The sequence below is a fragment of the Elaeis guineensis genome, chromosome 7, assembly GCF_000442705.2.
Source record: "Elaeis guineensis isolate ETL-2024a chromosome 7, EG11, whole genome shotgun sequence".
Lineage (NCBI taxonomy): Eukaryota > Viridiplantae > Streptophyta > Magnoliopsida > Arecales > Arecaceae > Elaeis > Elaeis guineensis.
In genome coordinates, this window is record NC_025999.2 from 99,404,519 (window position 1) to 99,429,411 (window position 24,893).

A 24,893-nucleotide genomic window follows, 5' to 3' on the forward strand; every position below is an offset into this window, starting at 1 on the left:
TAGAAATGTGACTCTTCAAGAAAGCCTCATGTGATTGGTCTTCGTGTAATGTGTAACACTAATGTTCCCTCTTATTTGCCTACCCCAATAAACTTGGATGATAGTTTTCCAGTTTAAGATGCCATGCGCTCGCTTGACGCAAGACCTACCAATAAACTACATGACAAAGTGGAAGATAAGGGGGTACTCTCCTTACGTTATGTAATGAGAAAAGTTGTTAACGAAATCAGAGAGGAAGCAAAGTAATTAACGATCTTGTCTGGGGTTAAGTCATCGGAGTTGGTGGAAACAACTTTCACATCACAGCTCGTTAAGAGTTTATACATATCATACGTGGAAATGATTAATTTGTGCATATATGTCATTGTTCCATAGTGGCCATCCTTTTCAGTTTGAGAAAGTGGAAAAAGAACCAGTCGCTTGGTCTAAAAATGAGGGTATTGCTTCACCTACTCTCGCAACGTATGGTGTCAAATTGAATTTTGTGCGTCATCCACGGGTAGTTGGTGATTTTTTAAGAACTTTATCATCCATTTTATCCTCCCTGGGAGATCATAGAAAACCAGGATGTATTATAGGGTGCGTGCATGTTTTTCTATAATTAATTTCATGTCAACAAATTGATTACCGAACTTTCTTGTGCCGAGATATCATAATGAATTTTTATTACTTAATAATACCTGGGAGTGATTTGTTACACTTTGTGTTGAGTGAGTTTGTGATCCATCACAATCATGAATATGGTTTGATCTACGTAATTTGTTACAATTTGTGTTGAGTGAGTCTGTGATCCACCACAATCATGAATATATGGTTTTATGTCTGCAATTATGTTTCCGTAAATCTGCAACGACACTGTTGATTCAGTCCATATGGATGGCTATGTCGGATTGAGAAAATGGGAAACAAAAACTACTTTTATTATTTATAGCTCCTTTTGGATGACTGTAAGGAGACACTTATCTTTCTCACAGTTATTGAGGCACGGGTTTGATAGGTTTTGGCCCCAATGGCAATTAACATGCTCCGTCTTCTTACTAGAAATTTTAAAAAGTTGCTCTGCCTCATATTAGTTGTATACTTCAAATATTATCACAGATCATTTGGAGTAAGTTTAATACTAGTTTTATTATCAAGAATAGATATACATGCCTTTATACTCCGCAATTATAGACATGAAAGGGGTGAAGATGTGTTTTTTTAAAAAAAAAAAAATCAGGAAATTGATGCCTAAATTAAGCCTCGGAAAACTCAAGCTACCGGTTGGTGTGAGAATTGGTAGCCTAAGCTCTTACGCTCTATCGGAGCGGGCAAGCACTAAAAGGCCAAATTCCTGTAGCCTGAAATGGCACCATGTTTCCACTTTCATGTCATCCCTCCCAGACCGGAGGTGAATCGGTGGCGGGTGGGAGGTGGAGATGGTGGCGTGGCGCTGGCGGAGTTGACATTGGCGAGGGCTGGTTGGACAAAAACATTACGGAAGATGACGGGAACATGAGCTTCTGATTGGAGGGAAAGTTGATGGGCAAATAAAGAGAGATAATGGTGGATAAGTTTCAAGGACTGTTTGATTCTTAGGGAGAATTTTTTTTTAAATTTTTTTTAAAAAATATAATTTTGATATATTTGATTGATTATAGAAAAATAATTTATTTTAGAATAATTTATATTTGATTAAGTAATTATTTTTTAAAAAATAATTATATAAAATATATATTGTACCATTAATAAATATAAGACGATACTTTTTTACGCTCAAACTCTATATAAATAGGTCTTAATAATTTATTTTATTAATATAATATTAATATATATATATTGATATAATATTTATAAAAATATTATCTTAGTATAAATATTAAAACAACATTATTTTAATGTATCAAATTTCTTAATATAGATATTAATATAATATTAATATATTGATATAAATATTACACCAGTATTAATAAAAATATCACATAATATAAATATTAAAATAATATTAGTATATTATAAATATTATAGTATCTATATTAATATAAATATTATATTATTAATATAAATATTAGTATATTATTAATATGATATTAAATTAATATATACAGGGTCAATATTAGAAGGGTATTTTTGGAAAGAAAAAAAGGACATCAATTCTCATTATATGAAAGTTTCAAAATTCATTTTCTTCATGGATTTATAATTTTTATAAAATATAAAAAATATTTTTTTATGAATTTTTTTTTTTTATATTCACTCCTCTTAAAATTTCAACCATTTCTACCAAATAAGAAGGCGACACTCTCTATTTTTCAGAAATTGCCATTTGCCTCATCCACTTCCCATGAACCAAGCGGGTCCTTAAGGACTCGAGACTAGTCATAGAGAGTTGTACGCGTGGTAGTGAAGCAATGCATTGCGAAAATGAGGGGCAAGTGTTGACATAGTACAAAAAGCAGAGAGCTATTGACTACTGGAAATTAAAATTGGGAGATCACATATACAAATGGCAGACAAATTAGATTTAAGAGCACTTTGTTGGGTTAAAAAGGTAAAAATTATTTAATCAATATGTCAACCAAAAAAATCTCCATACAATGTATGAGAAGCTGGTGCAGGATATATTCCCTAATTTTAATTCAAACATTATTGGGTAGAAAATAATTATTGAAATAGAATTTAATGATAAAAAATATATTAGAATTATTCAATTATAAATATAGAAATTTAATTAAATTTTGATATGTCTCCAAAAAAAATTTATAAATTGCATGAGAATCAAGTGTCGAAATTTTACTGTAAATTTGTTGATTAATGCAAAATTTGACATGATTCAGTCGGTTATGACACCGTATCTTAATTGTATCTTGTATTGTATCACAAAAATGTAGGCATTGATGGTGCAAAGATTGTCACGATGAATGGGACGAAAAGTAGTTTTTCTCTTTTGAGGTGAAAAGCAATTGATGAAAAGAAATTTATCTTTTTAAACACTTTCTTCTTCTACCAGCATCAATCGGACAGGGCACCATCGGACGGCAATGGATGAAGGGGACAGGTCATTGTGGTAGAAAAGGAAGGGGATGATATCGATTGATACGTCAGGAAGGGGAGAGCGAGAGCCGTGAGGGCGGGGGTAGGGGGCCGCTTTAAAATTTAAAAAAAAAAATAGAAACTCAAAATCTTTTACATTTTCCGTTTTGACATTTGAATCACCAAATGAGCATTCGACGGAATAAGAGAAAGATCCAGGTCCAAAAATATGTACGGTATATTGAGATAAAAATGGTATCCTGAAAGTATGTGCAGCACTTTTTTTGTGATTTTTCTGACTAAATTTTTGATAAAAAATGGAGGCCGGAGAAAATATAAAATGAGGAGCCATTATTCGCGGAATTAACAATACAGATCCAAGGGTGCTAAACGTCACCGGATAAAATATCACCTCTTTTTTATTGAACGATGCTGACGTAAATATGAGGGCAGATACCATGTGCCCCACCTCATCTATTGATGTTATCATCAAATTTTTCAGTAATTTATACACCTAAAAAACGTCTGCTAGCCCACTCCATTACTCGTTTCAGTATTTTTAGTTCTAACCCCTCTCTCTCTCGAGCTGGCGTTGTATTCCCCCCACCCTCTTCTGCTCTCTCTCTCTCTCGGCTCCTGTCTCTTACCTCGTTGCTCTCTTGGGTTCGCTTCTTCCCTGCTAGGAGGACCGGCGATCGTGAATTAAGGGCTCGGATTTATTGCAGTGCTTGAACACCCCTCATGGACGGCCGTGCCAAAGGCAGCGATCCCGAAGATCCTGGCATCGTCCCCAAATCCGACGGTGTAAGCTTGCCCTCCACCACCCGCCTCTCCTCTCCTTCGTCGAAGAAACGAAGGTTCGTCTGCTGTTCCGCCGGAATTCTCACGTCCCCAGCTCTCACTTTTTTTCTCTTCTAAACTAAATTCGGAACTTCTTATAAAAGTAATTTCTAATTTTCGGCAATAATTTTCGCAGCCGGCGATCAGTCCTGAAACGAGTGGTGTCCGTACCCAGCGGCGACGGAGCTGTTCCGCCGTCCGATTCCTGGGCCTGGAGGAAGTACGGCCAGAAGCCGATCAAGGGCTCGCCCTACCCCAGGTACCATTACCTCCCCTCCTATCAAGCGCCTCCCGTGCACTTTAGCCGGACACGGTCAGATCCCACCATAACGCGCCTCTTCTTTCTTTTATTTTCTCACCACTCGCAGGGGCTACTACCGGTGTAGTAGCTGCAAGGGGTGTCCGGCGAGAAAGCAAGTGGAGAGGAGCCGCTTGAACCCCACCATGCTGGTGATAACGTACGCCGGGGAGCACAACCACCCCTGTCCTCTCCCAAGAAACCGCCACCACCAGTACCACCGAAGTTCCAAGCTTCGGTCGGCCGAGACCCCGACCTCGGACCTGGAACCGGCCCCGCCCGACTCCGGCCCGACTGGCCCCACCAAGCCGGACGCGAAGTTCGCCGATTTGATCGCTGACGACACGTCGTCCCTCATAACGCTCGACAAACTCTACTTGCTCCCCGACGCCGCCTCTACCTCCTCCACCTCTCCGGCGGAGGCCGATGACGCCCTCCTCTACGGGCCTGTATGTAGCGCCGCTGGCGACGGCGCCGCTCTAGGTGTCTCGATGATGTTGACGGACGAGTGCGAGAGGTTGTCAGGCGACGACGGCGGCTGCGGAGGGGAGGAGGACTCGCTATTCGCGGACCTGGGGGAGCTGCCGGAGTGCTCGGCGGTGTTGCGGCGAGGGGTCGTAGAGAGGCACATGAGAGGGGAGGAGAGTCAGCGGTGCACGTTAACGACGGTAGCCTGCTGCAGGAGCAGCGGATGACATGATGACATCATCGCTGCTTTGGCCGAGTGGACTTGCTATCGAACAGAGATAGTGTGCCTTCCGCCGTACGACTTCAGAAGTTTTCTTGATATTTCGCTCGTCGTATCTGTATCGTGGTTAACGATCATTTTTAATTTTCTGTGAAATTTCAATTTGATAAGGCCTTTTTTTTTTTTTTTCTAATTTTGCTTGGCAAAATACGAGGAAGGGAGGTGTTGTGTTGTTTTGGGAGGTGTTTTAAGGATTGTTGTATCCGCTAAAAACCCTTGTTTTCTGATGTAAAATTTTTTTCTGTCTTTAATAATATTATAGGATCCAATTTGAAAGATAGATTGAGGATCAGATGGCAGCTCGTGCAACTTTTAAAGACCTCGATCAATCTTTCGGAGATCACCATATTTTTTCTTCCCAACTTTAGTTTAGTGGTCTAGATTAGATCATCTTCCTGATAGCAATATTATCATTGTCAATAAACGGTGATAGAATTAGAGACGTTTTTCTTGGCTTCATCTTGTGGCAGCCAATGGTCATGGATGAGCTTATGTCATAAGAAGCATTGATTTTTTCACCCATGCACCTACTCTGCATTTATTTGATCTATCAAGAGATAAGAAATTCATAGATAGACTTAGTCTACCATGTGTTGTAGACTTATCTCTTAAAGGATAGCATGGGCACTACGGCATTTCTATAATTGGCTCACAAACATAAGCTAACTAATCAGCATTCGGATGGTATTTTAGAATTAATAATATTCTTTCACAATGTCGATCATTGGATTGCATCTTATATATATCTCAAAGCGTTCCAAACTTTTTTATATATCTGATCTCAAAGCGGCTATTCTATAATTCAATAGTGGATTTGTGTGAATGAAGGAGAATCATTCTGTCGCATGATAGATACAACTCATCTAATTGATCATGCCTTAACAAGGCATGGTTTACCTTATACCATAAGACCGTGAGTTCTGCATGGCTCTATGCAAACTTAATTCTTCACCATGTAGAAGATATAGAAATTACTACTCTTAATATACTTTGATGAGGAGAGAGTTCACACCGAATTAGTGCTTCTGCAAATGGATAAACTAATTATCCATGTGATATCTTTGGAACTGCTTGAAAGGCAGCAGTAGTTGATGGAGAGAGAGATCAAAGTTGATTTTTATTGAAGGATGGCATCTCGTATGGGAAGAAATTTGATTTATGGCATCAAGTACTAGGCTCTAGACTCAATACCATTATACTTTTTTTAATAAACATGCTTGTCAAATTCGCATGGCACCTTACCGGAGCAAGTGTTCTTGCCATTCATCAACTTATGCTAGTAGCAGCTGCCAATGTTTTTGTACTAAAAAAAAGATAAAAAAGAACGCTTTCAATGCTTAGAAAGTGAATGCATTTAAATACACTCTGATTTAATAAGCTGTGTAGGTAAATCTAGGATGAGCTAAGTGCCGAAGTACCACTAATCATAAAGGTAGGAAGAAGGTTTGGTTGGATTTATGAAAGATTTTTGTGGGTCTGGGCTACTTAAAAATGTAGCTAGCCCTTCTAGAATAAATTGGTCTTTATAAAATGAATTTGTTATACAAGTGATCGCTGCAATCTGAATATGACATCTCTCCTGCAAACATACTTTTGGAATAACGTCATAAATAACTAAAGTAAATTATTCCGTGACATCCAAAGCAGGTGGGTGTTCCTACTCCACTACAAATTTTAAAGAGAACAAAATGGTGCCATGATGAACACCATTACAGACTGGTTGTAATTACCGACGGAAGATTAAATAGAGAGTGGGATCTACTCTAATAAATTTTTGAATCTGTCCAGAAAACCACCTTTGATTTATGGACTCGGGAACCTTTTTTTTTTTTTTTTTCAGAGGAGACAGCACCATTGGATTTTAACCCATATGGCCTCGCGAATTCTACGCACTTAAAGTGCAGTTGGACACATTTTGCGCTTGTCCAGGCAACTACTACTCAGGGAGAAAAAAAAAAAAAAAGTGCCTTGGAACTGAGAGGCCTTACAATTCACAAAGTATCTGTCGTAATGTCCCAATGCAGGGAGTGACGTGGTTGATAAAAATGAGTGCGGATTCTCTGTGCAGGCACACTTCACACGTTACACACGTTCTATTGATCCACGCCAATCTACGTGTTGATAGTTGGGTCCCACTGGCCTCTACCCTCGCTTGCATTCGAGCGAATGTAATAATAGGACCCGGAACGGACCCCTTTGTCCGAGAGAAGGAAAAATAAAAATGACGAGGGAGCAAAGACGACACCGATTGCGGGCAGCTCCGCACCACGGTCTCTCCTCCGGTCACCGAACATAGTCCGATGCTCTCTAGATCCCGTCAGAGTCCCCTGATGCTGTACTCGAGGTCGTAGCAGTCCCAGGTGCTAGGATCGATCTGATTCGTTGGCTTCCCAATGGGATCAACGGCGAAGGATCGATGAGGGAGGTGCAGGACCGTCTCGTCTCAGTCCATTGCCATTGCATCCGAAGACACCTCCTCCAGCATCCGCCTGGACAGAGGCAGTGGTGACCATGGTTGAGTCGGGGGCGAGGGCTGGCGGGGCATATTGTCGAACACTTGAAAAGTGGGGACGAGGCAGCTCGCCTCACTTGGGAATACACAACAACAAGGGAGTTAGCAACGACGGCCGGGTCAGCAACAAGGACAGAGCGTAAAGGGGGCAACTAAACAAAGGGAGGCGAGGTTGGTAGCGGCGCAGTGGTGGAGGTGAAAATGCGACCGTCGGTGGGAAGATCAGAGGAGAGCAAGTGGTGGAGGAATCGAAGGGGGCATTGGGGGTGGCGGCCAAGAGCGGCGTGGACGGACATAAGGGAGTTATAAAGGAAGAGGCGGTGGAGGAGGAGAGGAGGAGATAGGCACCATGGGGGACCGCGCAGAATTTGGAGCGGAGGAAACAGTGGGATGCGGGGGAGCCGGCGGCGCTCCGTTCCTTTGTCACCGCATCCACTTGTCGCTTTAAGAATTGTGTAGGTTGATGAGTGGCTAAATACGGAGCGCTTGAGAGCTGTGCGGTGGGTGATCCAACCGTGGATTTGCGTGAAGAGAAATCCAACCACAGTCCTTGGCTTTAGTCTTTAGACCTGTTTGCATGTCAGCTGCCTTGTATAATATCATCATAGACGGCTTCTTGTCTGCTTGATTACATGCCGGCTTGGTACTCGCAGGCTGCAGGAAACGAGTTTAGCTAATTATGGATCTGATCCCCGGATTTGAAATGGTAAACCACCATTTTAAAAGGGGTCCGGGAAGTTGCTTTCACGCGAAAGAATAATTCACCCGCTTTGGTGACTTCAACCATTGGGATCAAGGATCGACCACTTCGAGACCCGTGCAAATGGATGAAAGAAAGAATTGGAGCACTTGAAGAGCTGTGTGAGATATGATCGAATGGCTGACATCACACAATAAAATTAATCATTCTTTTGCGCCAAAGATACAACGCGAGCCCATGCTAACAATAAGCTACTCATTCTGCTCACATAAAATTCTTTCTTCTCCACACCATTTCTTAGCCGTACGATATACAGGGAACAAAAGGGGCTCGCATACAGGGCCGCTACCAAAGCTCAGTTGCTGAAACTCGAATTGCAGTTATTTTGACCGCGGTACCGGACTTCAAATTAATAATGGAAGCTGGAAGACAATCTTCTCGTGAACCAAACACTGCAAGCAGTAATTACGGTAACTGGACTGGGCGGTGGACTACTTACAATCAACCGAACAGATTAATTCAAATAACTTAACAGTTGTGCACTTTAAAGAACCGCTATGGCTGATGCATCTCATGTTTGTATTCATGGAATAAACAATGTTATTCATTCTGTTTCCTTTCGTTCTCTTCGGATTTACTGGACTCCTTTTTATACCTAAAAATAAAAAAATCAATCCAACTCGATAGATATAAATCCTATCCAAATCCGATCAAACCCGAAAAATAGAGTTTGAACAGATTTAAATTCAGATAAAATCCAAAAATTATAATACAAATATAGATAGAAGATGGATAGTACTATTTTCTATCCGAATCCGAACTTACGGATATAGATAATATCCGAACCCATATCCGAATATATATATTTATAATTTTATTTTAATAATTTTATTTTGATTGATAATATGCATAAAATTATTTTTAATTATTTATATCTTCTATGTTAAATTATAATTATAATTCTATTTCTATATTTGATTTCTATAAATCTGAACTTATAAATTATGATATATGTTGAATTAATAATTTTATTTTGATTAATAATATACATAAAATTATTTTGATTGTTTCTTTGTTTTGGATATAGAATAGACATAAGACAGATATGAGTTGAATATGGAGAAATGGATTATCTGTGAATATCTCCGAATCTATTGGATATAGAGATGGATATATTTATTCTTACCCAATAAGATATCAAGTAAAATTTAAATATAAAATATTAAATTTAAATTTGAAGATGGATAATACAATACCTGATCTACATCCTACTCATTGCCATTCCTATTTGTATCCCAAAAAAAAAAAAACTATGGTATTTCATCTATCGGGTCTAAGCTAATGAACGACTGAGTGAGCTTGCTCAGTTAGAAGAAACCGATAAACAACCATCCCGAAAACAGCTAGAATTGGTCCAAACAGCGCTACCCCATCAACAAATTAGTTTTAAACAACAAAATGGATCAGACAACCAGTACGCTTTGGAGAGGAAAAAAGATTAAGCAATTTATCTCTCAAGAAAAATGAAAAAAATATTTCAAAAAAAAAAAGGTAGCATTATTAGCTTGTTCTAATTTCAACGGTGAAATTCTTTGTGCACCGCGGGCGTTGCACGCGTTCTGCACCGCCCGCAGTGCACAAAGAATTTCTCTTTCAATTCATCACTTAGTAACTCAGTAACTCTGGATTTTTCAGTGCTGCTACGTGTTGCCAATAAATCGTAAACTTTGAGTCCACTTGGAATCTGCACGCTATTGCCACAATTTAAGCATGGAAATGTAGAACTACATGTCTCCAATAAAAGACTTTCTAATAAACTTGGCCATCATCTTAATATAACAAATCTAGTAAAAACCAAACCTAATCAAGGTCTCACGTTCTTGGATGACACGTAATAAAAACAGAACCTAACCAAACCCTTCAGCTACAAACAATGTCTCAACTAAATAGAAAAAGAAATCTATTACAGCAAATGACATGAAGCATCTGAAATAGATCCCTTACCTCAGAAAAGGTCCTTTGTAACTTAAGACGAGCAGCAGCCAACTCTCTTTAGTGCAGAAACATCATCCTTGACATTAATTTTCTCTCCTTTGCTGGGGACTGCAGAGGCAGAGTCATCAGCTGCCTCCACTGCCTTTTTGCTTACAATTCGATAGATCTGAGTCAAGACCTCTGCAAAGGCATCTTCCACATTGGTGGCTTCTAGTGCAGATGTTTCCATGAAATAGAGTGACTCTCTCTCTGCAAAAGCTTTCCCATCTTCGGATGAAACGGCTACAAGATGACGAAGATCAGACTTGTTTCCGACAAGCATAACGACTATGTTTGGATCTGTATGGTCTCTCAACTCCCGCAACCAGCGCTCAGCATTCTCAAAAGTTGCATGTCGGGTAACATCATAGACAAGCAATGCACCTACAGCTCCTCGGTAGTATGCACTGGTGATGGCACGATACCTGCACTTAAATGTCAGTTAGACCAGCATAGCAGGTACAACGTGTGATGAAACTTGTTGGAGTAGCTTGGTCAGAGATAACTGATGCATAAATTAGGTAAACGGAATGATCTCTAAACAGTACCAGATCAAGCAAACTGTATCTTCACTCAATTCATCATAGCGTCCATTCATTGTTGTCAAAAACCAGTTAATGGGAAAAAAAATCCAGCTATGATATTACAACAAGCAGACAGACACAGAGAACTCATAATGATGCAAAACGTCAATCAGCATATATTCCAGCTTATGAGAACGTCATTACCTCTGATCGAAGCATCCACACAGTGCTATGAAGCCTTAGAATAGTTTAAGCTTACAACTTGTAAAATCTATATTTACATACCATACCAAGGCACATAATCAATAGTGGCCCACATTTTTGCTGAGGGTGAATGATATCTTTTTTTTTTTTGGGTAAATAGTTAATGGTACTACAAGTGTAGAACATGATTTTAACATCCCCTAAATCCCCTTAATATAAATAAAAATGAACCATAGCATCACCAATTAGATACTCCTAATGATACTTTGACTTAGATTAGCATTGCAATATTAGTTTATTATGAGAGATCATTATTCTGCTGAAAGCAGAGTAGATCCAAGTGCAAGGGCTATGAAGGGTTGGTACCAGATACTCGGGGAGCTCATGCACCTGAAAGCATTCACAGATATTATTCTTCTAGTCATAATTTATATAGATTATTACCATAACAAATAATAACAAAAGCTAAATAGTTTTCAGCAAGATTTGCTATGCTGGTACCAGTGGCCGTTCCGACCAGCCGGCGTCATGGTACGATACAGCCCCGTACCGGATCGGACCGACGCGAACCAATGAAGGCAAAGGAAGTGAACCAGGAGAAGAAAAGAGAGAGAGAGGGAGGAAGAAAGAAAAGAAGGGAGGGGAAGGAGTCGGAGGGGCAACCGGATAGCCTCCGACTAGCCACTGTGGTCGCTAGACTGCACAATCCACGCGCGTGGCGCCACGGACGTAAAATAGAGACGATGCCCCTGTTTCATGGGTTTTTTTAAAATACTGAAACTTAAGTGAAGCCCGCAAACCATTTGCCGGCTTCACTGTTTTTATTTTTTTTTAAAAAAAAATTCAAAAAAATAAAGCCGGCAATCCGATTGCCGACTTCACCGATTTTAATTTTTTTTAAAAAACCTCTTAAACAATGAAACCGGCAAACAGGCAAATGATTTGCCCGCTTCACTGTTCATTTTTGTTTTTTTAAAAAAGGCCGACACATGAACAGGGGCGATAGCCCCTATTCCGCGGCCGCAATGCCGTCCAGTGGCCACGACGGCCACCTAGAGACCTCCGACGGCCTCTCCGCCATCCCGTCCTCCCATCTCCGATGGTTTCCCCCTTTCTCTCTCTTTCTTGCTCGTTGCGGCAACCCCATCGGGCGAACCAGCGACCGTAGAGGGCCATCGCACCGGCGGCATCCTCCTCTCTCTCTGTGCCTCTATTTTCCTCTTTTTCTTCTCTGACATCGGCGTGTGCCATTTTCTCCGTTGGAACCGTTTCGGTTCCCCGCCGGTATGGTTTGGTACACCCCAAACCGACCGGTTCGGAATGGTTCCGAAAACCCTGATTTTTAGTGATAAACTTTCTTGTCTTTTACTAGATTAATTATGGCAAAAGGAGAAACAATATAGATTGTCAAGTAAATAATTTCTTCAGCAGCTTCGTCATGAAAGAGGCTAGTGCTATGAAAAAATAGAAGGCATCGAGAACCAGAATCAGGAGGGGAAGCAACTGCTTAAATTGAAGAGGGAGAGGTTGAGATCTAGTCCTTTTTTGAGGTGTCTTGATAGCTGAGATTTAGGAAGAAGAAATTGGTCTCTTTTTTAAGGGGAAATTTAACTTGGTAGTTGCTAATCAGAGCTTTGGTGGGTGAATTCTATGATTGAATGAATGGGTGAGCAAGGTATTGTCTTTTCATGAAGGGCTGCGATCGATGGATATCTATCAGGAAAGGTATAGATTGTTTAGAAGAGGATAAGGGCATACTTCATCAACAAGACAATGGGATCAAGGTCCTGAAAATCCTTGCACCTTTTCATTTTCTTTAGACCAAGGAGGCCAAAGCCACCCCACTACACTCATGCTCGGTACCTGGGCTGTCTGAGATCAATTGCTCGCAAGACCAGGAATTTTTTACCCCATGTGGTGTGGGGTCTAAGTCTCGAGGGACAACACCACTTCAAGACTCGAACTCCTCGTCTCTTGCTTGGAAGCGAGAGGGTATACAACTGAGCCAATGCTTCTCTTACAATTTGGCCTTCAGAGCCCAACAGAATTGTGGGATGGTGGCTTTAGGTTAGTAAAATTGATATAGAAAATGGCAGAAGAAAGTAGAAAAGGTTGCAGAGATTTGGTTGCATCTTTTAAGTTTTGTCTCTTCTTGCTTTGGTGCCAGAAGCGTAAATGGGAGCTTGCTATTCAGCATCAACAGTCACATGGAGATGCAGCTAGTCCTAGATTAACATGGAGGATTAGATATACAGAGGTTTTCTTTGTAAATTGGCCTAGATATAGAGTTAAAAAAGTGATGATTGTGTGGATTCGTGTAGGGTAGATGAGATTGCCTGTGATTAATTTATTAGTCTTATATATGGTAGTTTTGATGAAAGGATGAGCTAATATTTGGGCTAATCTCTAGTTTCTTACATTGGTGGGCTCAAGAAATAATTCACCAAGATGAATTACTTGTTCTAGAGACCCTTTCCAGAGTTATAAGTGTAAGGCTAAACAAAAATGGGTATATCTAATCCACATGGCTTCTCTCAGAAGAACTGTCATTGATTAATATTTCAAGAAAATTTATGGATGATGTATATTAGTGCTTTTATATTAATCAAAATATAGTACACTATTACCTAATGCACTATTCACCTGAGGGCAGTTTAATTGAAGATCTGTGAAGAAGATATGGACATGCAATCTAGTGGTGCTGTAGGTGTTACAAGACAGGCATAGGTTTGACCAGTGCGCCAGTGATCATAGTGCTTGCCAGTTGACAGATCCATATAAAATTGGATCCCTATGGTTGAATCAATAATATCACGCCAAGGAAATTCTTGAAGACGAGACATGTTTTTGTTGATCAATGGTGAGGATCATATACAGGTGCCTTTTAGTGAGAGAGATGTAAAGAAGTAAACATAAAGTTTTTATTGATTAATTGTGAGGATCATATATCAGTGCCTCATGATGAGGGATGTAAAATCTTTTGACGATATCTAGTAACGAGTAGTGTAACCCCAAGGTTCCCATATAACTTTGTTTGAGATCTAAGCAAGCATTAATGACTAAAATTAGCATTGTGAGAAAAAGGGATAGACTTGGAGGTCGATCTAGGATAATTATACAATTCAACTTAGATTTAGAACTTAAAGGGTGTGGACAGGGATCAGCTTTGGCCAGGTTAAGGATAATTTTCTGTTGGCTCAGATGACAGATGGGAGGATATCTATAGTTGGAATATAGAAAGGAGATATGTCTGTGCATGTATGCGTGGGAGAGAAAGAAAAACGCCCGGGGGGGGGGGGGGGGGGGGGGGTAGAGAGAGAGAGTAAACAACTTTTTTTTTTTCCTGTCAAACTAATACTAAAAGAAAGCATGTTGCATGCAACTTGAACTTGACACAGTGAGAAAAAAAAAATGCATCCAAGGTAGCTAGTAAAGTTATGTGAAAAATGGTTAATAATATATTATGAACCATAATATTACTGAAGATGCAAACTAAAACATATTCATGCACTCTGCAAGGTTGAAATGGGGTGCAACAAGGCTTAATAACAAGCAGGTACCAATGAAATGCCACAGAATTGACAACATCAAGATCAGACTTGCAGTTCAGATATTTCCGTGCAGAACAACAAGGAAATTGGTCTTTTGCTTATTGTTGAAGGAATCCTATTCAAAAATATTATCAACAAGAAACCTTTTGTCAGTTCCAGGGTGCTAGGTGATATACTGATAGATCATATATTGGCCATAAAGATGAACCAAAATACATGGACATGCCATGCAACAGAATGGAGACCTCTTAGAAAAAGTAATCATGGAATATATGATACAGAACAAGAAGTCTTCAATGTCAATTAGTATAATGGTAAAGAAAAAGTGAAGAAAACTAGCAACAAGATCAGACAATGCTTGCAGTAATTATCCTTTATGGTAACACATAACAAGATAATAGAACAAAAGATTTTGAAGCAGATGAATAAAAGCGAAAGAAAGATGGCAGAGGACTAACTAGGATATATCCAGATGCTTTAGTATGTCCATATTATTAGAGGGAAAAAAAAAATGTAAAATAATTGGAGCTTATGCTCAACCTACAAAAGATAATGCCTGAACTGAAAAAATTGAGACAGCAACCAAATATCCAACTAGGAAATCGGCTAAAATATTTGTTCAATGCAGAATTCATAAAGAAATAAAATAACAAAGAACTGATATGTTCAATGAATTGGCAATACTCACCAAAAAAAAATACATGAGGTTTTTAAACAAGCATGCAAATGAAGGTACAGAAGCTTAGCTGAAAAGACAGGCCAAACTCTTTTACGAAAAAAGCAAGCATAATATGATTTTCATGTTTCCCATGAGGAGACAATGCAATAATTATATACCAAGTCAAATATAAAAATCAACTGAGGTAACCAAGAATATTGAGAAGAGGGTGGGTGAGGGGGAGGGGGAGAGAGAGAGAGAGAGAGAGAGAGAAACTTACAAGAGCCTGATTGGAGCCCAATCTTAGCATTGCAAAATCAATGATAGGCCATCTAGTTTAATAGTAACATTGCTATCTTAAATAATGGATCTGGCAAGAGCCACAAAGTCAACATTCCTAAGCACTGCAAAGAAAAAAGTTCAGGGTATGTTGCACTCTATTTGGATACATATCAAATTATGAACTTACTGAGATGACATATACAATCTAGGAGGGACGCAAATAGCGTGGGTCAGCCCAAAGGGCCACCAAGATGACTTGATTAAATGAGCCAGATGACTCAAATTATTAGGCCTAAATATGTATAAGGTCAGGCCAAGTTCAATCCTAACCCAGCCAAAAGTTTGACCTATTTATCATGTTATTTATTCATCATACAAGAGAAGGGATTGACAAAGTATATTTATTATTTTATATATGCATTCTTCATGTGTCTTTCACTCTACATACAAGTCTAGAAAGAAATAAAACATAATCATAGCAAACCTACCAAACGAAGTGCAAAAATCAGTACCAACAAGTAACTTATAGGCTGGAATGGTTTCCAAACTCTTTCTCCATTTTCCTTCGACATGAAGAGGGGAACCTTACTGTAGTAAAGCTACTCTTTGCAGGATCAAATAAAGGAACTTGCAACAATCTCTCCCTTCTCCCCCAGCCACCTTCCACCCTGCTGGATCTCTTACTAGCAAAGGAATGAGATCAAATCCTAAATGATACAACATTTAAATTTTTCCCCATAAGGCCAACACCAAAACCTCTGACTGCTGTCTCACCAGTCTTGAAATTCATCACCCAAGATGCTCCCTTCAACAATCTCTCTTAGAATGAGATTTTTTTGTATCTTGAAAATGTGGGTCAAGAGGATAGTAGGGGCATGGATCAATATTGAGTTGGATCAAGCTCAAGTCTGGTCATCATGTTGTGAATCACGTTAAGATCTGACTACAGTGGGTTGATATGATTGAATGAACACTGATGGATTGTATAGATGGTTCAATATGGGCTCAAGTTACAGGCATTGATTTCTAGCATGGGCATGAGTTCCAAGAATTTATGTACACATTATGCATGGTGGAATCTTTAAATTCTTTCCTAAAGATAGGTACATACATGTCATACATTAGTATTTCCAGGCCATTTCTTATGTAAGCAGCCTAAGCTTTCATTTATGGATTGACATGATTCTATCCATGATGTTTACAGTAGCAACTTTTGCTTTGGGTTGTTACTACCACTGGCCTCTCTATAGAAAGCCCAAACCACTACGAATCCTCAGAAATTTTTTTCAAAGGAACTTCCACTATCTAAGAACCCTTTTATATCACAGTTGGGCAACTTAAACATGCTTCCAACTAAGCTTTGAAGACATTTTTCCGCATATCACCATCCAAAATTTGTGGTACGCAAAAAGAAGCCGTGCTAGAACTCAATACGTGAAAGGCCACTAGAAATGCTTCCATGAGTAATGTGTTGCAGACATCTATCCTGCATTGGTATTAACTTTTTATCTCTTTTCTGTTACAAGAACTCTAATGCGAGCAACGTAAGGAGAGTCATACGGCTCTGACATGCACTGACTTACTGGCACACACCCCTCCAGATAGCATGATACATTCAGTGACCTTCCATAAGATCAAAAAGCACAAGCATATACAACAAGGCAGTGCCAAGTATGTAGGATCTTGCCGAAATACCAGCAAAACATGTATCCAACATTTCTAGCGCATCATGATCTCAAAGGACCATTATCCAAGACCGAGATCTAATAGTCCAGGCTTCTGATCTAACACAAGAATAAGCAGATCACGGGAAGCTAAAAAAGTGCCCGTACTAGATCGCTACAAGTAACCTCAGTAAAAGATGTTCCAAAGAAACCCTTACTAATAATGTTACTATCACTAGATCCTGGACTCTAACACCCATCTAAGTCCTTGCCCTAACTCAAGAAAATTGATGATTCTTCGGAACAAAGCAAAAGACAAGAAATAGATACCTTTCTTGGCCAGCGGTGTCCCAAATCTGGGCCTTGATGACCTTGCCGTCGACGTTGAGGCTGCGAGTGGCGAACTCGACACCGATGGTGGACTTGGACTCGAGGCTGAACTCGTTCCTGGTGAACCTCGACAGCAGATTCGACTTCCCCACCCCCGAATCCCCGATCAGCACCACCTTGAACAGATAGTCGTAGTCGTCCTCCGCCCTGTAACCGGCCATCTCTCTTCCCTTTCTCCTCTGTTCTTCTTCTTCTTCTTGGATCTTAGTCTCAGCTCAGAAGAAGAACAAGAAAGGAAGAGATGGACTTACGGAAGAGGAACGGCGCGGCGTGGTTCTCCTCCTCGGCCTCGCACGGCGGTGATGGTGGAATCTTGTCTCTCTCTTTCCCGTTTCCGTTTTAACAGGGGAAGGCAAGATTTTGGTCGGTCCGTGCTGGACTTGTCTTTTTACACGGGGAAGCGAGACGGGCCATCGGGACGGCTTTTGGTTTTCGGGAAATTCTTTGTGCACCGCCCGCGGTGCGGAAAATTGACGTGAAACGTACCATCTTATTCCATCAATTCATATCGTTATTGTTTTTTAATATATATTTAAATTTTGATGATCAATTTTTTTATTTAAAAATTTTATATAATAAAAATATTTTTTAAAAAAATTATAATATTCTATCATATATTATGATCGAGGATGTATCATAATATAGAAATAAAATTTTTATACAACCATAATATGTATTTAATATCTATACGATGATTTTTTTATTTAAAAATTTTTAATGACGAAAATATTCTTATTTTTTAAAAAAAATTATGATATCCTATATGTATTATGACATCCTGCGTTATATATGATATTTTGTGGACAAAAATTATAACTTTTTGGACGTAGGATGCCATATATGAACATAGAATATCATAATTTTTTTAAAAAATAAAGATATTTTTATCATACAAAATTTTTAAATGAAAAAATCGACCTACAAGCATTAAATATACATAAAAAAATAGTGACTATATGGACTAATCGACAAGACAGTGCACTCCATATTGGATTTTCTACGACGCCCGCTTTGCACAAAGAATTTCTCTTGATTTTCAAAGCAAGATGGGCTTCTTGGTGGAATGGGTTTTGACTAGTTTGAACTGTCCGATAATGCTATGTGAGAGGCCGAGAGATAGGGATGAGATCGGACCGATAATATATGTCCTAATCTATTTTTATATCTAAATTTATCTGATTTATTTAAATATCCAATTAATGTCGATATCTGATAAAAAAAAAATAATATAGGCATGTATAAATAACTACTCCATTTATAACTAAATATTCGATTCTATTTTTAATACTATTTAATTTTATATGATATTTATAAATTTTTAATAAAATATATGGTCATATTAATATACTATTAATTTAATTTATTATTTATTTAATAATTATTTTGATTCTATTATTATAAAATTTAATTATCTAATTTACATTCATATTATATCTATATTTCTAGTATCCAATATATATCCACATTTATTTAAAATAAATAGAAATATCAAATTTTATATTTAATTAATATCTATATTTATTTTTATTTTTATCAAATAAAATAAATATTCGAACAAATATATTGACGTTCAATTCAAATATGTTTTGGTTCCAATCTTAACGAGGGACTGGTACTTATGGGTTACTTGACCATAGAGGGCACAATTATTGCCCTTCATGGCCGATAACAGCTTGTCAAAGAGAGCACTTATTGCTGTTATTTTGTCTTTCACAAATTATATATATATATATATATTAAAATAAAAATTTTATATTGACAGAATCTCCATCTGCCATTCATGTAATTTTCAATCGTTTAATATGAAAATATTTTTAAAAATTTTTTTTAGTTGAGTAAAAAAGTATAAATATTTTTCATCAAAAAAAAAATACAGATATTTCACAGTTTCATATTTTGATTTTACATGGAAGTTTACGTGTGGATCTTTTTATAGTTAAGGAGATAACTAATGGTATTTCTGTGGCATGATTTTCATATATTAAAAATAAATAGAAATAAAATATTATATTAATATATTAATAAAATAATATTTTTAATCAAAAAATAAAAATATTTATTAATAATATATATTTTTTTCTAAATAATTATATAGTTAATAAAAATGATATATTTTTAAATAAAAGATATATCCAGCATACCGTGTGGATAGTATGCTGGCGTTAAAGAACTTGAAAACAAGCTTCTCCAACGCGTATGTTTCACAGACAAAGCCACAGGGAGAAACTTCAGATGCCGTTGCATACTAAATGCATAGAGTCCGTTTGTCTCAACTGCACTTAATGTTTCAGCCTTTACAATTCATTGAGTTCCGAAAAATCATAAGTTTTATATATTAGACTAGGATTTTATTAAATGATTATCAGTGATTTCATCCAGCAATTTATTAATGTATCAAGTCTAAACAGGACCAAGAAAGAGATACTTGTGTACATCAAACACAAATTATATAAATTCTTGATCTTGCCGAAGACCAAGCCTCCAAGCCTACCTAGTGTTGTGGCACTCCCACTTGCAACCATGAAGCCATTAATTTGATCCATATTTTGTAAAAATTTAAACCGGAACCTTATTTCAAGAGGCCTTTTTTTTGGCACCTCGATGCCCCTGGGACAACAAGTGGGACAATAAAAGAAAAGTTCTATATATATATATATCTTATTTCAAGAGGCCTTTTTTTTGGCACCTCGATGCCCCTTGGACAACAAGTGGGACAATAAAAGAAAAGCTATATATATATATATATATATATATATATATATATATATATATATGATAAAATATCTTTTAATTAGATTAAAATTTATATGTCAAGCTGTTGGGGAATATCCATCGACCGACCGACCGATGGCCGGAGGGACCGACCGACCGATTGACAGTCGGACCGACCGACCGATTGACGGTCGGACCGACCGACCGATTGACAGTCGGACCGACCGACTGACGTCATCACCGGCCAATTATCGGCTCACGACCGACTAAGGATATGTCGGGCGCACCTTTCCCGACCGACTGAACCGAGAGGTCTGATGGCCGACTCACGTAAAACTCGCCGACCAACAGAGGAGCCCGACGCCACTCAGCTGGCCACCGACCTAGGGTCGGTCGACTCCTCTGATCGCCGTACAGCCGCCAGACCTTGTCAGTTCTGACAGCAACATGCGGCACGGCCATCTGGAGGCATTGTCCCGCTGAGGGCATTGTCAACCCTGGTGATTTGACAGCCCCACGGCGACGTGACACTTTCACGGCGACTCTGACAATCTACAGTGAGTTGACAATTCCTCACTTGTCTGCGCCATTAATGACGGCGCCATACCATGCTCCACTATATAAATCGGAGAAGGCAACAGTGCAAGGGATCCGCTCCCCCCACTTCTCGACTCCAAAACCACAGGCTCGCTCCTCTCTCCCTCTCTCTCCCTCGATCGAGCTCTCTGTCTTCATTTCACTGTTGCCCAGTCACCTCTCTGACTTGACCGTCGGAGGGTCCCTGCCGGAGCCGCCTCCGGTCAGTGTGGACTTCTCGTTTTTGCAGGTGCACGTTCCCCGTCGATCGGACGACGAGGCGATTGGCCGCAACACAAGCTATGTTCAGTGGATAAATATAATTATTATACTGACCTTGCCTAGGTGTCCATGAATTTTGGAACCTGTGACTTTATAGAAATCCTCAAAATCATGCTGAACAAGTCCTTGGTTTGATTGCACATGCAAAGATTACAATCACTCGAGGGACAGCAAATGCCAAATTGAGCATGCTATTATGCAAAAGTTCTATTATTTCAACCAATGTAGGGGCAACCTGTGCTTTTGTCATCAAATTTGACTGGGGCCTTGGTCTTGGCCGTACCCATTCAGGCCTTATGCTAATATGGACTCAAGTCCGAATCCAACCTGCAATCTTACATTTGAGTTAAAAAAAATGGTATACAATAAAACATTTTGGTGAAGCTCACATCCTATACTTGTATTGTGAACCTCGTCAATGTCGCTTTCAATTTCCGATTGATTCGGACTCGAAAACTAATATTCCGAGCACCTTGGATATGACAATGACAATAATCAGTTAAGATCTTGGTGCTGATGATAATTAGTATCACAACAACCGGCCTGCATATGGTTTGATCAGACATCCTTATATAATTTTTTTTATTTGTTCTCATTGGCACTTGTTTATCTATTATCTATTATATATTATATAAAATAATACTCTACGAAGGAGCATTCGGGTATTGCCAACTCAACTCCTCCAACGAGTTTTGTTGTGCTACATGTATTTAAAAAAAATGCATCGTGCAGAAGGTTCCAAAGAAGAAGCGAGCCATGTGTGGTTATAAAATTCCACGGATCATCCAAGCTTTCTTATTCGGCCGCTCTGCGCATCCCGTTGCAGCAAGCTATGGAAGATCTCTTCCTTTGCCTCCGCCACCGGCGACACCACCTCCACCACCCCCCGTCGCCCAGGGACCCCTCCAAGCCGCTCTGCAAGACCCGCCCCCTCACCACCCTTAGCCCCGACGAGCCACGTGACGTCACCACCGAGGATCGAGTCCTTCTCCCCATCGATGAGAACCTGGAGCCCCTCGTCGTCGCAATCCACTGAGTGGTCAGGGATGCCAAGGCCCGACGGGCCATCGTGAGGCGGGCGAGGTCGGTTTGGACCTCCAAAGTCGACGAGGGAACGGATGCCGTCGACCTGAAGTCGAGCGGCGGGGATGACGCCGGTGAAGAGGGGTACTGAGATTTCGATGACCTCTGGCGGGAGGACTCCAAGAGCCCGAGAGCGGGGGCAGGGGTTAGGGTTTCTAACAGTAGGAATATAGGTCCGACCACTGATGCCGTGGAAGGAGATTTGCTATTGGAGACCCACGCTGGAGATTGGGACAGCTAGAATGGACAGTGTGGATGGCATGAGGACGGCAGAGTCCAATTATGACTAAACCGGTTGGGGCTCGATCGGTGTGCACCTATGTTCGAGATCCATGAGGTAGATGATGAGGTGCTTCCATTCCTAACTTTTGAAGACCTAAAGGACATGGGGATCAATGCGGTGGGGTCAAGAAGAACCATCATCGTTGCACGCGAAGGACTCCTATGTCGAGAGGATGACTATTAGGTTTAGGGCTAGGGTTCTGCGGCGATGATGGGCTGCTGTCGAGAGTCGCGGCCATGAGCGGCGGCCGATGCCAGCGGCAAAGTATGACGAGTGGGGGAGTTGTCGCGGGTTCCGACAGCGAGGAGAAGCCATGTCCCGTTTGCTCATTCACAGGCAAAAGGTGCTCTTGCATGTAATTTCTGTTGTGATTTCTCTTTTCCACGTAATATTTATTTTTCACTGGCATCAAATTTGCAGTGTTATTCCCTACAAATCACTGGATCATTGCTATAGGAAGTTATCATTCATTCAGAATTCATCTTTATGGACAAACTCAATAAAAAGTTATGATGGATGGGAGGTTCTAGGGAGAAGGTGAATGTTGCAAATGCTCGTGATTGTGTTTCAAGAACTTACATTAAATATAATGCCTGTTATTGGCACTAAAAGGCTCATATTTCTCTTTTTTCAAGCAAATATGTCCATTCAGGTTGATATATATTCGTATGAAAGCAGACTCTGCCATGTAAGTTTTATAAGTTTCTATAACATGATAGCCTATATTCTTCTATGATCTGTTTTACAAGTTTATGTAACATGATAGCCTATATTCTTCTATGATCTGTTTTACAAGTTTATGTAACATGATAGCCTATACTCTTCTATGATTTGCTGAGGTCAATTTGTTGCATGTCCTTTACCATAACAAACTTCTCTAATTTATTTAACTGCTGAAAATCATCTGAATTCTCACAACCAGAAATGTTATGGCGTGCATAAGGTTCCAGAGGGGGTGTGGTTCCGCAATCATATAGATGTCTTAGGTGGTGTTTCAGGATGGTCACAGCATTGATGAAGACAATATGGGTGAGGAGCTAAGAAATCTGATCAAGAAAATATAGAGGCTACTTATTTTTTTAAAATCTGAATATGATATTATTTTTTTCATCAATTTTTATTTATTTACATAAATCTACACTTGCAGGTAGTATTAATGTAGACAATGTGGATGAGGAGCTAAAAAATTTGACTGCAGAAATATAGAGACCATATATATTTTTTATCATATTATATATATATATATATATATATATATATATATATATATATATATATATATATATATATATATATATATAACAATACTTTGTGAAGGAGTATCGGAGTTTTGCCAACTCAGCTTCTCAAATAAGTTTTATTGTGCCATTGAAAAGACTATTAAATAGAAATTAATATATATCTTCATAGACTATAAATATTAATAAACAAATAGCTTTTGAGTTTCCAATTAGAAAAATTAAAATCATATACAACAAAACTAAATAATTTAGAATTAGTGGTAATATATGTAAAAGAATACAACAACTAGAAACCAATAAGAAAAAACTTTAATCTGACACAGTCTTTCATATTCCAACTCTATAGAAAATCAATAGTTTGTTCAGCTCCTGAAAAGAAAAAAAAAATTACATAATTAATTTACTTACATTCAATTAAAAAAAAAAATTGATCAGAAAAGTATGGAGACTATTTTTTTTTTTTAATCTGAATATGATATTATTTTTTTTATCAGTTTTTAAGAATCAAGTGGAAGAGGAGAAGAAGGAGAATGAGCCGTACGTTATGCTGACTGCTGGGGCTTTCTACATGCATGATGATCGGTTCCAGAAAAATGGCCGAGGTTGCCTCAGGTGCTGTTCTTTGGCCTTTGGTTTGTTAAGTGCCCCCTGTCACTGATTTTTAAAGCATATACATTCTTCTACTTTATGTTTTTCACTGTATCATCAATATTTTTCATAATGTTTATAAGAGTTATAAGGAAACAAATGTTCACTCTTTCAAAATTTTATATAAATATATTTTTTTTCTAGATTTGATTTGGTTGATGTTGGTCATGTAGAATATGTTGCATCTTGAATAAGTGAACTATTTTTCTTTTTGATTTAAATATGTGAATTATTTTTCATTCTGCAATTGGCCTATGTTTCATCATTAAATATTGCTGTCAACTTGGACTCTGAATTCAGGGTGGTCGTAGCATTGGTAAAGACAATATGTGTGAGGAGCTAAAAAATCTGATCAGAAAAATATGGAGATTATTTTTTTTCTAATTTTGAATATTATATTATTTTTTTCATCAATTTTTATTTATTTACATAAATTTACATTTACTGGTAGTATTGGTGTAGACAACGTGGATGAGGAGCTAAAAAATTTGACTACAGAAATATAGAGGCCGTTTATTTTTTTATCATATTATATATCATATATCTTATCATCATGTCATCATATATATATATATATATATATATATATATATATATATATAATATGATATGTAAAATAATATTTTTTGGAGGAGTATTGGAGTGTTGTCA

General features: G+C 38.6%; 2 protein-coding genes and 1 pseudogene across 2 annotated transcripts; 2 read left to right on the forward strand and 1 right to left on the reverse strand.

The window, feature by feature from the left end:
- The first annotated feature begins 3,612 nt into the window (after positions 1-3,612).
- On the forward strand, positions 3,613-5,178 carry LOC105048100 (probable WRKY transcription factor 65). The gene is made up of 3 exons (XM_010927298.2): positions 3,613-3,869; positions 3,989-4,111; positions 4,221-5,178. The coding sequence occupies exons 1-3, from the start codon at positions 3,754-3,756 to the stop codon at positions 4,843-4,845; spliced, it is 864 nt and encodes a 287-aa protein (XP_010925600.1). The 5' UTR covers positions 3,613-3,753; the 3' UTR covers positions 4,846-5,178.
- Positions 5,179-9,901: 4,723 nt separating this feature from the next.
- LOC105048099 (ras-related protein RIC2) lies at positions 9,902-17,810 on the reverse strand. Its single transcript, XM_010927297.3, has 2 exons — positions 17,358-17,810; positions 9,902-10,569 (listed from the first exon to the last, which is right to left on the reverse strand). The coding sequence occupies exons 1-2, from the start codon at positions 17,576-17,578 to the stop codon at positions 10,137-10,139; spliced, it is 654 nt and encodes a 217-aa protein (XP_010925599.1). The 5' UTR covers positions 17,579-17,810; the 3' UTR covers positions 9,902-10,136.
- On the forward strand, positions 17,720-22,730 carry LOC105048150 (uncharacterized; annotated as a pseudogene).
- The last annotated feature ends 2,163 nt before the right edge of the window (positions 22,731-24,893 follow it).

Bases quoted from the DNA above. Each gene is read 5' to 3' on its own strand.
- LOC105048100 (XM_010927298.2), top strand. From the start codon at position 3,754: ATGGACGGCCGTGCCAAAGGCAGCGATCCCGAAGATCCTGGCATCGTC. The intron at 3,870-3,988 runs GTTCGTCTGCTG...TAATTTTCGCAG, and splicing joins CCTTCGTCGAAGAAACGAAG to CCGGCGATCAGTCCTGAAAC. The intron at 4,112-4,220 runs GTACCATTACCT...CACCACTCGCAG, and splicing joins AAGGGCTCGCCCTACCCCAG to GGGCTACTACCGGTGTAGTA.
- LOC105048099 (XM_010927297.3), bottom strand. From the start codon at position 17,578: ATGGCCGGTTACAGGGCGGAGGACGACTACGACTATCTGTTCAAGGTG. The intron at 10,570-17,357 runs GTATCTATTTCT...ATTTAAGTGCAG, and splicing joins GACACCGCTGGCCAAGAAAG to GTATCGTGCCATCACCAGTG.